The sequence below is a fragment of the Syngnathus typhle genome, linkage group LG8 (assembly GCF_033458585.1).
Source record: "Syngnathus typhle isolate RoL2023-S1 ecotype Sweden linkage group LG8, RoL_Styp_1.0, whole genome shotgun sequence".
NCBI classification, from domain to species: Eukaryota; Metazoa; Chordata; class Actinopteri; order Syngnathiformes; family Syngnathidae; genus Syngnathus; species Syngnathus typhle.
In genome coordinates this window covers 7,569,554-7,586,346 of record NC_083745.1, presented here as the reverse complement: position 1 = coordinate 7,586,346, position 16,793 = coordinate 7,569,554, and the positions used below count along the sequence as shown (strand labels likewise).

Sequence of the window (16,793 nt, the reverse complement as noted above, 5' to 3'; positions counted from 1 at the left end):
TTGTATAAGTCAATTGAACATGGACTTTCTCCGCTACTGTATTTAATGTTGGTAACCACTAGGATAGTTATATTTAAGTGACCTCTCAGTGTGATGTCATTTACTGCACTTTTTATCTTCGCAGTGGCAGCCGTGTTAAGAGCTCTTGTAAAAATGTGATTCCATTGAGTATATAAACGCTGGACATTCAATAATAGTAGACGAGAGTCTCTTCAACCAGGTGGACCAGAGTCTCTCCAGTCCAGATGACAACAGCCTCTTGTTCACACCCCCGCACATTCACATAAACACACACACATAGCTACAGTGTGAATGTCTCCAGGGTATAAATACTGCAGTTTTTGCCTGGGACGTCTCTGGTTTCCTCAGCACCCATTGAGATTGTCCCTATTCCAGCAACACTTTGGGGACGTCACTCATTTCTAATGCCAACAATTTCAATGCACCATGATAAGTTTCTGTAATGCATTTGTTTATGCATGAAAATAATGTGAGTTTGTAAATAGGTTTGTGCCCCATGAAGAGATTCTCTTCTTTGCTTCACAGCAAAATGGATTCCTGGTCTTAATATAGACTTGAACGGCTTGGAGATGTGGACTACTGACCAAGCATTTAATGAACGTAGCTCATGTGTCAAATATAAGTTTGTAGCTTCATAAAAAAGGCACTTCTGTTTCTTTCACGTTGGTACATCTCAACTCCAGTTTCCTCGACTCTGTGTAGGGTCGGGACCTAAAATTGGCCACGGGTCAATTTTATTGGGTCCTCAAATAAAATGTTATGAGCTAGAAGAGCAGTGATTTTCAAACTTGTAATACCAAGTACTACCTAAAAAATACCTATACATTTCTGAATACTTGCATAATGAGTGACCAATGCAAACATAGAGTAGCAAATAAGGTTTGAGAGTTCCTAAATCAATAAACTGAAATTTTGAACCTAAAAACTATGTTTAATTTTGTAAGCCATTTGGATGTAGAAATGTCAGTGTAAAGTCTTATCCACTTCTTGTAATGGCACATTCCTCCTGTTGGTGCCACTGCACTGAACGTCCTCATCCAATCGAGGAATCCCCTCCTCTTCTCATTAATGTAGCCCTTTCCTTTTTGGGGAGGGGGGGGGGCACACTGGCAGGCATGCATGACGTAACTTGGAAAGAGCTGTCACTTGCACGATGCTGCGCCCGTGCATGCGCGTGCAGCGTGAGCGCGCACAGGTTCCGAGCCTCCTCCATAGCGCAGGCACGGAGCAAGCTGCGTCTTCGCCGTGATTGGGCGGAGGGCGGTGATTCCTTCTGGCACGACAAGGGTAGACCCACCGGAGGGACCCGGGTCTAGATTTGACCGTCAGAGCGGACGTGGTTGTTGCTCCTCCCGCGAGTGGGGAGAGAATAAAAAGCAAGAAAGGAGGGCTTCTTTGCAAAGAAGCCACCGATCACCTTTTCGTGTGTGCTTTGGGGGCTGCGGTAAAAGTCGTTGACCATGCCGGTGTTTCATACCAAGACCATCGAGAGTATCCTGGAGCCGGTGGCCCAGCAGATCTCTCACCTGGTCATCATGCACGAAGAGGGCGAGGTGGACGGGAAAGCCATCCCGGACCTGTCCGTACCGGTGCAGGCGGTGCAGGCTGCAGTCAGCAACCTTGTGCGGGTGAGTCGATGTGAGTTTATTCTACCAGTTTGCTCTCTTGGCATTCATCATGTCAACGTGGTACAATTAACACCAGATTAGACATTTAATCACATTTTGAGATCGAGACATTTTTTTATGGTATTTGATCTTTGCACACCAACACAATGATTTAAAAGTGAGTCACCAAACGCAATATAATATGTTCAACTTTGCCCTTCATGCTAATCAGTTGGACACTCAGACATCCTCAATGGAGTTTGTGGGGCGGAAGATTGATTTGACACACACATTGGTCATTTTTAATTTAAACTGAGATTACACAGTGGGTCACTTTGTCTGTGTGCACTGACTGGCAAAATCAATACCAGCCCAGTCAAGAGACAACACTCAAGAGAGTTTTTCATTTGGCTTATTGGGGGACATATATTGGATCAGAATCCAATTGTACAACTCATAAATGGTCTTAATTATTTAGCTTTTAAAAATGTACTGGAAAAAGTGACAAAACCATCCTTGATACGATGCATCTTTATCCAGATTTGCACCAAAATTTCACAGCAACGTTAACCCTGATTGATGTTTCATTGTAGAAAGAAAAAAATAGTCCAACTAGCAAATCGTTTTTATTGCTATGCGAGTACAGACAGCAGTACTGCAGTAGTACGTCCCATTGGCACCCCACAAGCACATTTAATCCTCCCATCTATTTTTTTAAGCTTGTCCTCATTTAGTTGACGGGTGAGCTGGAGTCTGTCCCAGCTGACTTTTTTGTCAAGACGGGTTACACCCTAGACTGGTCGCCAGTCAATCACTGGGCACATATACAGTAGCCAAACAACCAATTTAGAGTCCCAGCTTGCCATTGCAATTGTAAAAACACAATCTTAGAAGAACTGTTGAAGAAAGGCTAAATGTACAATACAGACATTTGTTCAGTTGTTACATTTTTTTTTTCATGTCCTTCACAGTACTTTATGAAAACAGAAATGTGTGTTGATGGGTAAAAGGTTCACCACTCTTAAACCAACCAATAAATAAATAAATATAGTTGTAAACTGAAGTCCATGATGGTTGATTACTGTATCTCTCTCCTTGTCCTGATCACGTCAGTAGATCCGACCAGACGGCGAGCAGAGGGAGGCTAATAGCAGCCTCGGGCATGTCTATGTGTCCCTAATGCATTTTTTTAGAGAAGCTATACCAAATAGAGAAAGCTGATCTTATCGGATGTAATTAAGGATTTAAGTTTTGGGGGATCATTTTTATCTACTGACGATGCTTGCTAATTGCAGCAATGCAGCTGAAAAGGAGACAAGTGCTCTATAATGGATGAGAAAGATAGAAACAAGTGTACAAAGCATGCTGGTTACTGGGAAGAAAAAGTTCATTGTACATGATGGGCGCCTTCAGATTTTTTATTTTCGCTATCAGATGCAAAGATGTAAAAGAGAGTCCCACTGCGTACTGATACACTGTTCACCCCCAGCATGGTGGGCCATGTGTATAAAAAGTAGGTCACTGAGATTCTTCCAGATGCGAACAAAATTGTGTCAATCTGTCAGAGAGGTTGCACGTCTGTGAGCTGACGATCCAACTAAACATCTAAAAGATTAGCTGGTGCATTAGTAGGGAAACGCGCAAGCTCGCTGGAAGTGTGCCGATGACGGAGCCGCGCTTGGAAGTTTCAGCTCCCCAAGGAGGCGATGTCAATCTCATTCCTGAGTACGTCTAGGGGGAGGGGAGGGGAGGGAGGGAGGGAGGGAGGAATAAATAGATTTACTGTGGAGAAGTGAGTGGAAGAGTCACCTGCTTCTGTTTGGGATGTAATTCATTGGATGACCCTGCACTACCTTTCCCACTATGCTTCCCTTTCTTTCTCTTTGCAGCTTACTTTGTAAAGACACTCAATCGTTGTGTATTGCCAAGAGTTCACCTTGGTATTTTCATTTCATCAATGACAGACCAAAAAAAAACCCATAATGCATAATTATCTATATTTTTCTCCACTCCAAGTTAATCAACTTAAGTGCCATAATTCCTGGCACACAATTCTGATGCAAAACTAATCAAGCAAACAATTATTTTAAAACTACTCAGTTGCATCACAACTTTCCAACAAACACATGGAATGTCACTGTGGACACTACAGACACTTAACTGCACATTAACTATGCAGCGATTGCACATCAAATAATCGATGCTAAGTGATGCCAATTACACGAAGCGCTTGCACTCAAGCAGGTTCTTTGTCTAAAGTTTCATCAGGACTCGCTTACTATACTCGCAAAACTTCATTCCTGCAAGCTTCAAGGAATCCTTTGCTGTTTTATTGCATGCCAGATGGTGCTTGTGTTTGCTTCTCGCTACGAATGCATCTTCCTGTGACTCTCTGGGGGCCGCAAAGTCTATTAAGTGAAGTTCACCAATGCGGCACTGAGAGACTGATGTTGTCATCTTCCTGAAATTGCATCTCCAGTGTGTGAGCCCCCCTTCGCGCTTTCGTGTTTATATGTCGAGCAATTACATGTGTGGGTCTTCAGTTTTTAAGTTGATGGCCTTTTCTGAAATGTGCACCAAATGCAAATCTGCACCAAAATGTCATATCGTCACCCAAGTAAATTGTGTGAAAGTTTTATATAATACCAAAAGACTATATTTTTCTGTATTAATACAAACATTTCCGATTATGTGTTGCAGGTTGGGAAGGAAACAGTTCAAACCACCGAGGACCAGGTGCTAAAGAGAGACATGCCGCCTGCATTCATCAAGTACGCTTGTTTACCATTGACTCTGTGTGATGGAATTAATCCACGTTATCACTGAGGAGACAGAGAACTTATTCGGAAAAGTACGGAAGAGGATTCCGGGCAGTTTAATGCTCGGAAATATGGCAGCATGCCCAGCTGAGACAAAGAGCCACTTCTGAACTGAGTGCTCAGTCAGAAGAGACCCACGGGTGACTTGTGCACCATCCGGCTGTGAGGCTGTTTGTTGTGTTCCAAGCAGGCTTCTAAACGTCTAATAGGGTGGCGGAAAGAGCCTGCACAGCAATGCCGTACCCATGACATTGATCTGGCTGCATTGAGTGGCGTACAGATTTATGCAAATCAATGATTCAAGTTCAGCAACATAACATGGCTTTTAGATCATAAAGGATCAGCTGCCTTTGTCTATCGTTCGACTTAAGAGCAGATTTTAGATTTTAAAACGGATATAGATGTGAAAAGTGCACCCTCAGACGCACATGTATACATACACATCGTAAATCTCACCCACAGGGCTAAGGAAGAGGGGGCATGTGTAATGTGAACCTGACTAAATATAGATGAACTAGCAGCCATCGATACCCTCACCAGTGGGGGTCAGAAGAAGGAGGAGGTGCCTTGGCTTCTCTCAAGCACTTAAATTCATCACCTTATTCAATCTAATAAAACATGTATGCATCGAGCTACTCAAAAACAAAACATTTTTGTGCCTTATGTCATTTCCCCAATCATACATTTTTTTTACAATATAACCGAAAACAAGAAATACGTGTTCCCGGTGTGTGCAGGGTGGAGAACTCGTCTTCTAAACTGGTCCAAGCGGCTCAGATGCTGAAGACGGACCCCTACTCTGTCCCCGCTCGGGATTACCTCATCGACGGATCCCGAGGCATTTTGTCGGGCACGTCTGACCTGCTGCTTACGTTCGATGAGGCCGAGGTGTGTTTGTCTTCGTCCGCTTGTGTTCTTTCCGGGAAATACAGCTTTTTATAGCGGCGCACGGGAGAAGGAACTGAGCTCAGAGCTCAGTAATGGGAGTCTCACTTAGATTCAATCAGTCAGATCAAATGACCTTTTCTCTATCATGATGCAGAATCAGTGTGTGTGTGTATGTGTGGGTTGGATATTTGAAACTTCTACTAAGTGGAATCACATTGAGCACGTCACCGTGTTTTATCATGCGTTTTGAAGGAGCAAACTTTTTATAGTTAAACAGAAATCACAAGGCTGCACACACACACACTTGAGGAATAACAATAACATGTTTATCATTGATGCTACTCTATGTATGTGATGTGTGTTCTGTTCCAGGTGCGTAAGATTATTCGCGTATGCAAAGGTATAATGGAGTATCTGACGGTATCCGAAGTGGTGGAGACTATGGAGGACCTCGTCACGTACACTAAAAACCTGGGACCAGGTTAGCAAGAACTATTTCTAAACAGCAATGATGTCCATCAAATCAAATGCTGTTATTAAGATAAATCGTTAATCACTAAAAATATAATCAAAAGTGAAAAATCGTCCATTCGATTCCATGTTTTGTGTTAATATGTGAAAATATTGCTGAAAATGAGTTCAGCATGCAAACAAATTTCAACCTGGCGTAAGCCGACAGGCTAATCATCATCACCATTGGAAGGGATTTGCATGCATGACTAAATTGTTGTTTGCTTGCCTTTGCTCAGGGATGACCAAGATGTCGAAGATGATCGAGGAGAGGCAGCAGGAGCTGACACACCAGGAGCACAGACAGATGCTCATCAACTCCATGAGCACGGTCAAAGAGCTGCTGCCTGTCCTGATATCAGGTGAGAGCGTGTGCGTGTCCACGTGTGTGTGGGTCCGACTGCGCCACAAAAAAGCCAAAGAGAGCGGGTCACTGAGCATGCCGCACGGTTGTTATAGCAACACGGATCATTACAGTCATTAGTTGCCTTGAACTGTAAGATTGACTACAAGCACCCACGCTGCTGCCTGTTGTCCTGGATCGACTAACAAGAGCCGGGCAACACTGAAGTATCGACAAAGGTTTTGGAACACCAAGGCCATTACGGCCTACATATAGGAGGGGAAATTATTGATGGTGGATTTACAGTGGTAATAGTTTCAACTCATCTGGGAAGAAATAAGCAGCCAAACTGGAAAGCAACCAATGAAACTTTCCAATGACATGCCCAATTCATTTTCCCGTCCTCAGCGATAAAGATTTTCGTGGCAACCAAGAGCGGAGGCGGCGCCGGCGTGGAAGAAGCTGAGAGGAACCGCCGCTTTACCTTCGAGAAGATGAGCGGCGAGATCACCGAGATCATCCGAGTCTTACAGCTTACCACATGGGACGAGGACGCCTGGGCCAATAAGGTGCCACTCAGCTCATTTTAAACCCTCTCAAGTTAATCCCTACACATTTATTTAATTGCAGTTTTAATGTGGAAGGCCTGCTCACAACACACACACATAGTCTTAGCCATGCAAGCCTCTTTGCTGCAGAGAGCATCTCTCTACCTTCTGTGATTCACTTTTTCTTTTTGCTTGTTGGTGTAACCCCCTTTTCCTTTTTCTTTCTGTACTTTCCTCCTCCATTATTTTCCCTCCTTGTAGAAGGTAAGCCTGCTTCTCTCCCCATCTGCAGCCTCCAGTGCTCGTGTTTGTGCCACTTGGTTTAACACATTTTAGTGTAAATGCCATGCTGGTTGGTACGCAATAACCTGTATGTCCCGTGTTTCAGTCAGCTAATGTGATGATGTTCTGTACATATGTAACTCATCACTATGTGTTTTATGTCCATCTGTTTGTGTGATTTGAGCAGAGGTGACAGAAATACCTACCCTCTGTCTTCATGTAAAAGTACCGATTAAAATCTTTTAAGTTAAAAAAAAATCACGAGCCTAATCTGGCAAAGTAAGAACTAAAAAGTACAGATTTTTTTATTTTTATTTACTGAGTAGAATAGAAAGCTGTAAAAAATTAATAGATACTTGAATACCGAACAGTACAGTCACTTTCATTACAATATTTAATTAATTATTATTACCATGTCAAGTAACTTCATTTACTGTATTTTCTCTCCAGCTGATACTGTCAGTGTGTTACACAAGATATTGTTCAGTCAAGATGACTTCACCCCGAAAATATTTTGATGCCCTCGCCACCATTTATTTATTTATTTTAGAACATCAGAGATGATAAGATCAATTTCCCTCGTCCAACTTGTCACTCTGCATGTTTCAACACACATAACCGGTCCACACAATGATTTGTCTTTGTGTGTCTGAGTGGTTGCTGTGCACATATTGTTGCCAGTTCCAGTCATCATGAAGGGCTGCCCTGCCCCTAACTCCCCGGGTCATGAATTATATAAAATCAGCTGGTCCAGACACATCCGTAATACATGACCTATTGAATGTTTCCACTCAAGCGTTTTATCGTCCTCTGAACTGGAAGCGAAATATTTTTCTCTATTTTTTGGGGAAAATTAATATTTTGATACATCCAATTCTTTGTTATTTTTTACCAAACTACAACTTTATAATAAAGATAATCGCATGTTTTGTTTTGATGGCATGTACGTAGTGTTTTAATGACTGCTGTGACTAATTTAGCTTGAGTGACTTATAAACTCGATTAATTGAAGATTTGTGGACTTAATTATTTCATAAAGCTATCGACGCAAACTGGAGTTTATGGTTAAGATAAAGCAGTTTTTGGTGCAGTCCAAATTAGCTGCTATTTTATATTATTTGTATTATTTGTGTTGTGCTAACCTTGGTAACAAATGCCAGCAACATCCTCCTATTGCGTCTTCCTCTTTCAGTGAGGCTATGTTTTGTGCTATTTTTATCTGGTAATATGACATCTTGGGCACCAAAGTGGTTGAAGTCATTCAAACAAATGACTCAGCAACAACTAAAAAAATAATAATTGTGTAACGTTTACCACAAAAAAAGAGAATAACATTGCTGTGCAATGAAAAACACAGACTTAAGCAGAAAGCAGCAATGTTCAAATTTATGCATCTTCAATGTTTACTTCAATCAATATCATTGATTGTGATAAGATATAGAGTATCAGGCTGTTTATTTATTTATTTATTTATCTATTTATCTATTTATTTATTTATTTATTTATTTATTTATTTATTTATTTATTTATTTAATGGTCCAATCTCTAAATCCAGAAGATTGATACAATCACAAATCAGTGATTTAACAGTAATCAAAAAAAGGTTATAAACAATTTTATATGTGTTCTCCCTTATTATTTGACGGTAACAATAAATATTTACTTTTGTATTTTAACATTTTTATAGGATATGGAAGCACTGAAGAGATCGTTGGCCTTGATTGAATCGAAAATGATCCAAGCGAAAGGTTGGCTGAAAGACCCTTATGGACAACCAGGTTTGTATCAGAGTGGTCTACACTTATGTTGGCCTTGACCTTTATTGACCTATTGACACCACCACCACCTTCAGGTGAACCGGGTGAGGTTGCATTGCGTGTGATTCTGGACGAGGCGGGAAAGGTGGGAGAGCTTTGTGCCGGGAAGGAGAGGAAGGATATTTTGGCAACACACAAAGCTCTGGGACAAATGACCGACCAGATTGCCGATCTTCGAGTCAGGTATTGCACGCTTATTATGAAAAGAGTATTGCTACCATCACTGGAAAAAGATTTACATGTATTTATTATCTGCGGCAGAGGCCAGGGTCCGAGCCAGGCGTGTGTCCAACGTGCCAGCCAATGCTCTCAGGGTTTAGACTTGTTATTTGCCAAAGTGGACAATGCTGCTCGAAGACTAAAAGCTCTTATCAATGCCAAGCAAGCCATCGCGAGGAGACTGGATGCCGCGCAGGTCTCCTCAAACAACACCACGTTGAGTTTTGTTCATGTAACGTTTACAGGCTAATATTTATGATGGCGTTATTTTATTAAGGCCTGGTTGGCTGACCCAAACGGCGGTCTGGAAGGTGAGAACATCCGGGCGTTACTCGCAGAAGCCAAACGCATTGCCGACCTGTGTGAAGACCCCAAAGACAGAGACGACATCCTGCGTTCTATCAGTGAGATCGCAGGCCTCACCGCCAGACTTGTGGAGCTTCGCAAACAGTATGTTTATTTAGTAGATTTTCCTTTCGCTGACATTAATGACGGTGCTGTGTTTTTATCTAATTGGAAGACCCTTCATTCCCAGGATTAGAGTGCAGCCTTGTGTGACCAATGCGTGGCACATTTTACCTGCCTGGAGGTTATGTTGTTGCCTGTCAACTTTCGGCAGTCCTCCAAGGATAAGGTTGCTAAAATGTTTGACGAACCAAAGGGGTTGTTTTTAAAATGGTTTTGCGGAAATTAAAGGGAAATATCAAATTGAAGTTTGAGCAACTTATTCAAAAAAATGACCTGCCTTGTTCCTCAAATTCATTGAGTCATAACAGCATGAATCATTAATTCACTAGATTCTGAATTCAATGACCATAAAAGGAAACACAACATAAACATGTTGAGTAACTCTTGAGGCTCATGACATTTGCTCAATACATTCTTTGATTGCAGGGCCAGAAGGTGTATATTTTTATTGATTTAAAATGTGGATTCCGTCCTTGGTAGTAGTTAACAATACCAATCATGATGGAAACAGTTGGAATTTTTTTTTTTTTTGTGGTCTGATTGTTTTTTTTATATATATCACAAAGCCTGGCATTTGTCCATGGGTGTGTAGACTTTTTAGATCCCCTGTATGATTGGAAATGTATGGTAAAGTAAATGTTGACTAAAGAAAAAAGTAGTTGCATCAACATCAATGGTATTTCCCTTTAGGGATGATTCTCTAACCGAGGGTTAATGAAAAGTTGGGCTTCTAACAAAATTAACATGAACAAATTTAAAGGTGGAGAAGACTTTGGATAACTCAACACCTTATTTCTCTTCTTATTTGATGCGCCTATTTATGCACAACTTTATACAAAAAAATTTGTGTTGTGTTGTATTGTCTCAGAGGTAAAGGTGACAGTCCGGAAGCTCGTGCCTTGGCAAAGCAAATCGGGGCGGCCCTGCTGACCCTGCAGGCCAAGACCAACCGAGCTGTGGCCAACATGAGGCCCGCCAAGCCTGCAGTTACTCTGGAGGGCAAAATGGAGCAAGCACTGCGTTGGGTCGCTAATCCTGGAGTGGATGACCGAGGTGTAGGTGAGTGAGGGTCCTGGAAAACCCGACCGACACTTATTGAGCAACTGTAGTTGCCATTCAGAAAGAAAAGTCCGGGCACCTATTTAAAATAACACCATGCAACAGGTTGAAGAAATCCTGAGCCGTAAAAACATTCAGTAAGAAAAACATATTCAAATTCTTGGTTGTGTTGTGTGTCTGTTTTTTTAATCGTCACCTGTTCCCTCCCACGCTGCTTCTCGGGAACAGAGTGTGAGAGACTAGAGTGGAACACAGGTACTGGCTTCCACTTTTTACCTTCCACTGATGATGCACCCTCACTCTTTAAATATTCATGACTTCAAAACAGCGATTGTCAAATTTTACTATGGTCTGCAAAAAAATCATCACATTTTAAATCCTTGTTTGAATGCTTTTTTTTTTTAATTTCCCCTCCCTCATCACCTCTATAGATGTGTTTGTTTTTATCCAGGAGCAGGCCAGTATTTAAATGTGATATGAAGGACGACCTCTGACGAATGTACATGTCTTCAGGTCAGGCGGCTATCAGAGGGATGGTTGGAGAAGGCAGGAGACTGGCAGGAGGCCTCTTGGGGCCGTACCGCCAGGACATGATGGGACGCTGCGACAGAACAGAGGCTCTCATGACATCCTTGGCTGACATGGCTGGCAGGGGAGAAGCCGAGGCCCCCCACGCTCGAGCGACCGCCGCACAGCTACATGACAGCCTTAAGGTAAAGCACTTTTTTCTTTATATTCTTAACAATCACAAATTGGTCATTTATGTCTAGGAAGTAGAATATGATGAAAAATATGGTGGGCCTAAGACCGAAACTTTTATTACCCCCAAGTATAAACAGATAAGCTCAGGTTTCAGCATGCACTGGTGGAGAGCGCCCCCCAATGGTCATATCATGGCGTTTCTTCCTACACCAGGATCTGCGGCACAAAATGCAGGAGGTGATGACCCAGGAAGTATCTGATGTCTTCAGTGACACCACAACGCCTATCAAATTGCTGTCCGTTTCCGCAACCGCACCCCCGGATGCCCCCAACAGAGACGAGGTCAGTTGTGGTGTTCACAGATTCACAAGACGAGCAGTATCATTTGAGTCGTCTGTGTCCTTGTAGGTTTTTGAGGAGCGCGCTGGGAATTTTGAGGCCCATGCAGGTCGTCTGGGGGCTACAGCTGAGAAGGCAGCTGCTGTGGGAACGGCCAATAAGAGCACGGTGGAGGGGATCCACGCAGCGGTCAAACATGCACGTGAGCTCACGCCGCAGGTGCTTGTTTCTTTTTAAATCACCACATTTTCATTTCTTTAAAAAAAAAAAAGACAGAAATAGTACCATAGTTTTGGAGGATTATCTCACAAGTGAATTTTCTCAAAAGTAAAAAGATGGAATAATCTTTTTTAACATTTTGCCGTGTTTGCCTAATGCAAGTCCGCCCCTGGTCCAGGTAACTTCTGCTGCTCGGATCTTGTTGAAGAATCCTGGGAATAAAGCGGCATACGAGCACTTTGACACCATGAAGAACCAATGGATTGACAATGTAGAGAAACTCACAGGTGAGATCCTTTTAAGATGTCGTTGGAATCAACAGGTACTAGTAGATTAGATTCAATTTAGGGTTTTTTTGGCTCACATTTATTGCTCCTATTTCCTATTTGTGTGTCTTTGCGAGTGCAGGTCTCGTTGATGAAGCCATAGATACCAAGTCATTGCTGGACGCATCCGAGGAAGCCATCAAGAAAGACATTGACAAGTGCCGAGTTGCCATGGCGAATGTTCAGCCCCAAATGCTTGTTGCCGGGGCGACGAGCATCGCGCGGCGAGCCAATCGTGTTCTGTTGGTGGCCAAGAGGGAAGTGGAGAACTCGGAGGATCCGCGCTTCAGGGACTTGGTGAAACACGCGTCAGATGTCCTGTCTCACACCATCTCTCCCATGGTCATGGAGGCCAAGGCGGTGGCTGGCAACATTCAAGATAAAGGTACTCACACTCAGTAGAAGCCGTAAACAATCTCTGTATGATACCGGATGACCTCTGACCCTTCCACAGGGCTGCAGAAGGCCTATTTGGACTCCTGTCTAAGGATCCTGGCCGCTGTGGGAAAAGTCAGAGAGGCCTTCCAACCTCAGGAGCTGGAGTTCCCCCCTCCGCCGCCTGACCTAGATCAGCTCCAAGTGAGTCCAACACTTATTCACCGGATGTGCTCCGTGTCTAGTCTCTCCATGGAATTTGGACCTATTTTACTTCCAGGTGAGTGATGAGCAGGCTCCACCCAAGCCGCCCCTGCCAGAGGGCGAGGTGCCGCCCCCGCGTCCTCCTCCTCCGGAAGAAAAGGATGAAGAGTTCCCGGAGCAGAAGGCTGGAGAGGTTGTGAGTGAGCCCATGATGGTGGCCGCCAAACAGCTGCACGACGAGGCCCGCAAGTGGTCCAGCAAGGTGGGTCTACATATGCATATTGACCTCAATTTGCACAACTGACTTTTACTATTGTGGTCATGGAATCTCTGTTGACTGTGAATTCATATATCGTGAGTCATGTTGATGCTGAAATGTGGACATCAGGGGGCTTGATTCCAATTTCAGAAGAAGAATGGAAACTGTCATCTGGTCATTAAAAAAGAACCAAGTGGGCAATTCATTAAGTACACTTGCATAATCCAAAAATCTGTCAGAAGATTCGGGTTCAAATCTGCGTTTCTGGGTACTCCGGCTTCCTCCCACTTGCTGTTTTATTCGAAGATTTTCATTGTAAATGTGAATTTTTGTTCGCCTTTATATGCCCTGGCAGTCTCTCAGCCCAATTCAGATTCTAGCAATTGTTGCTGGGTTTCGTTTAGCTATGCACATTGGCGGAAACTATCACTTTTATTGCGTCCCACTGGAATTGTGGAGGGAGACCTCGTTCCTGTTAGATCACAACCTCAGGGTCGCAGCTGCAGTCCTATTATTTTTTTTCTCCCGGCCTCGCCTTCACTGCGCAGTCCCGCCTTCCCTTCCTACTCCTCCATGATGCCTGTACTCCTCCTTCAATTCTTCCTCTGTTCTTCCACCTACTGCTTCTCGTGGTGTACTAAACGCCTCCTGGCTCTCTCCCCTCCTCCCCCTTCCCTCCCCAATCAATCCAACCGCCGGCAATACACCCCTTCCCCGCCTTGCCCTGCCAGGAGGCAGTAGAGGTAGACGATGAAGATGAGTTTACTGATGGTGAGGATGACTATGAGCCCGAGCTGCTGCTGATGCCCTCCAACCAGCCTGTCAATCAACCCATGCTGGCGGCCGCCCAGGCTCTGCACCAGGAGGCGCGCAAGTGGTCTAGCAAGGTCTGACTTGACGTCACAAGCGCCTTTTTGCCGCTGGATTATTTAACTCCACCACTTCTCTCTCCACTCGCATGCGAAAACAAAGCGTCACTCAAACCGATTGCATCTGCCGCTACCATGGCAACCTCCAACCAGCTGTGGCTGCTCAGATGCTAAAGTTGTACTAAAGGTTGACACTTGATGGAATGGCTTTTTTTAAATCGATGCACCACTATGCCCAACTAGCTTCAGGATTTCCCGCCCTTATATAGGAATCTTGCTGTTGTCAATCACTCGTTGTCATGGCAACCAGTGATGCCAAGGATGACAGTTTCCCAAAGAAGTCTGGGTGATGTCATGGTAACTAACCTTAAAGCGCTGAGAGGTCAGCATGCATGGGAATTTTACGATATTCTGTGTGCATACTGCATGCAAATGACTAAATGGATGCTTGTCATTAACATTCTCATGATTCTTAACCCTCCTTTAATATTACGCTTGGACATTCTCCTCATCTTATTACTCCCTTGTCTCAGGGCAACGACATCATCGCGGCCGCCAAACGCATGGCTCTGCTGATGGCCGAGATGTCCCGTCTAGTGCGCGGTGGCAGCGGTAACAAGCGAGCGTTGATCCAATGTGCCAAGGACATCGCCAAGGCATCGGACGAGGTGACGAGACTCGCCAAGGAAGTGGCCAAGCAGTGCACGGATAGACGCATCAGGACCAACCTGCTGCAGGTTGGTTTTTAATACAAAAATGGGACACAGAAAACGACAAAAATCTTTCTTGTTGTCTGGTGTGCTTTTCTAACAAGCACAAACAACAAAAGTAAATGTTTTACTTATATTAGCTTTGTTGAATAACATTCTTTTTTACAATACTGCCCTCTGTAGGACTCGTAGAGCACTGCTGCAATTGCTTGCCCCAATGATAAAACACTATTTGGAAGACAATGCATCCACTGAAATCCTAAATATTTTTTTTGTCATTTTTGTTTTTCTTGTTGAAGGTGTGTGAGCGGATCCCCACCATCAGTACTCAGTTGAAGATCCTCTCCACCGTGAAAGCAACTATGTTGGGTAGAACAAACATTAGTGAAGAGGAATCCGAGCAGGTAAAATGTTCATTTGGCTATTTAACCACAGTGCATAATTTGAAATAAATTACCATTATTGTCACACTTAATGGGTTTGCAGGCATTAGAGACGAAACAAACAACAAAATGTATTTTCCATAACATGTCCCCCATAATAAATTCAAATTCTTTCTGGTGTCATGACTCCCTTCCCATTGTCTCGTTGATTTGTGCAGGCCACAGAGATGCTGGTCCACAACGCCCAGAACCTGATGCAGTCCGTAAAGGAGACTGTGAGGGAAGCTGAGGCGGCCTCCATCAAGATCCGCACGGATGCAGGATTCACCCTCCGCTGGGTACGCAAAACCCCCTGGTACCAATGAATGCAGCAATGACTTTGTGAACAGCAGCACACAAAAATAATGAAGTAGCAACATAGAGGATTCTCCATCATCCACTGTAGATGTGCTTCATTTAAAGCTCTTCCTGTCTGTTTTTAAGTGGACACGAAGGAAGCATTTTTATTACTATATATTTTTGGTATGTTGATTGCAGGTAGCAATATATTTTTTGCATGAAGATGTTTTCTATTTTCTAAAAGGCAACTTGAGACATTATGATAGGACTTTTGTGTTTAACAGAGATTTGTGTTTTGTGTGTATAGTCACCTATGAGAGATCCTCACCAACTTTAAAAGGCTTAAGGACGGCACTCTCCTCCGCTCATGTTTACTTTGAATAATTAACGCTGCTGATTGAGTGTCGATTTGAAGGTATGACATCATCGCCTACAATTCGCTTGTACTTGAACCATATGAAGTCTTCTGGATTGGAAATGGTTGGCGATGAAATGTTTTAGTTCATGATTGAGTGATTGCCGAAGTAACAAATTATTTGCTTAGCATTAGCTGTGTGCATGACGACTCATTATTATTAATAGGGATGGGCATAATGATCAAATTTACTGGTAATTAGCCATTTTAATTGATGTAAATTGGAGTGCAAGACTGTCTCAGGGTTTGCTATTTAAAGAAAAACATTGACGACTACACAGGTCTATGGAAAGTTAAGACACAACTCTTCAACAAATTCTGGCATGGAAGGAGTTAAGATCATTCAGATTGTTGAAACATATTCAAATTCAAATTATGTTCATAACCAATCAAATGTCCATCCCTATTTGAACTGTGAAGTTTTTATGGCTGCTTATTTGTTTTTATTTAATTTTAAAGCCAAATAATGCATTGGACATTACACAACTACATTTTAAATCTATAACGCTTCAACAGCCCATTACCACCATCATACATTTTATTCTGTCATATTTCACATATTTTTTTAGCAATATATATAACATTTATTTTCCTGTATGTCCTATCTCCTTAACAGTTGAACTGTTCTAGGGGGGGGGGGGTCATCGTGAATTTGGAGTGGTGGCGTCACAAATTAACCAAATTACATGCAACCACAAGCTCTTGTTTCACTTTCATTTTATGGTTTATATCAATTTTTGTATGATTGCTGGGCAAATATAACTTCTAAATGGAGAATCAGTGTATGTGTGCACACGTGAGTAGAAACAAGCACGGCATTAAAGGGACTTGAATGGAGTGAGCATGTGGCAGCCGCTTGCTGAGAGCGACGGTGTGTTATGTACATTACAGTATGTACATGTGTACATGTGTCTCATGCACCCTGAATGTATCCCGAGAGCTCTTGGCCATGCAAACACATGTGCTGTTTATGCCTTGGAAGAATAAAAAGACTGATTATGAATGACTTTGAGCCAAGAAATGTTGCAACACCTGACACTATTAGATATCAAAAACTGTTTCCAGCACTTCC

The 16,793-nt window shown here is 43.0% G+C and overlaps 1 protein-coding gene across 8 annotated transcripts; it reads left to right on the top strand.

Annotated features, from left to right (window-relative positions):
* Positions 1 to 1,182: 1,182 nt before the first annotated feature.
* On the top strand, positions 1,183 to 16,727 carry LOC133158650 (vinculin-like). 8 transcript variants are annotated; one of them, XM_061285970.1, is made up of 24 exons: positions 1,183 to 1,649; positions 4,329 to 4,399; positions 5,185 to 5,335; positions 5,708 to 5,816; positions 6,085 to 6,207; positions 6,597 to 6,757; positions 8,706 to 8,796; positions 8,871 to 9,018; positions 9,097 to 9,250; positions 9,332 to 9,504; positions 9,590 to 9,688; positions 10,391 to 10,581; positions 10,810 to 10,836; positions 11,095 to 11,294; positions 11,497 to 11,625; positions 11,692 to 11,841; positions 12,020 to 12,128; positions 12,250 to 12,552; positions 12,622 to 12,746; positions 12,823 to 13,008; positions 13,740 to 13,892; positions 14,408 to 14,611; positions 14,884 to 14,988; positions 15,186 to 16,727. In XM_061285970.1, exons 1-24 carry the CDS (start codon positions 1,482 to 1,484, stop codon positions 15,330 to 15,332), a joined length of 3,477 nt encoding a protein of 1,158 aa, XP_061141954.1. In that variant the 5' UTR covers positions 1,183 to 1,481; the 3' UTR covers positions 15,333 to 16,727. The 8 variants fall into 8 exon arrangements, with proteins under 8 accessions (XP_061141954.1, XP_061141953.1, XP_061141956.1 ...); XM_061285969.1 differs by having other exon boundaries at positions 13,737 to 13,892; XM_061285975.1 differs by having other exon boundaries at positions 1,523 to 1,659; positions 13,737 to 13,892.
* The last annotated feature ends 66 nt before the right edge of the window (positions 16,728 to 16,793 follow it).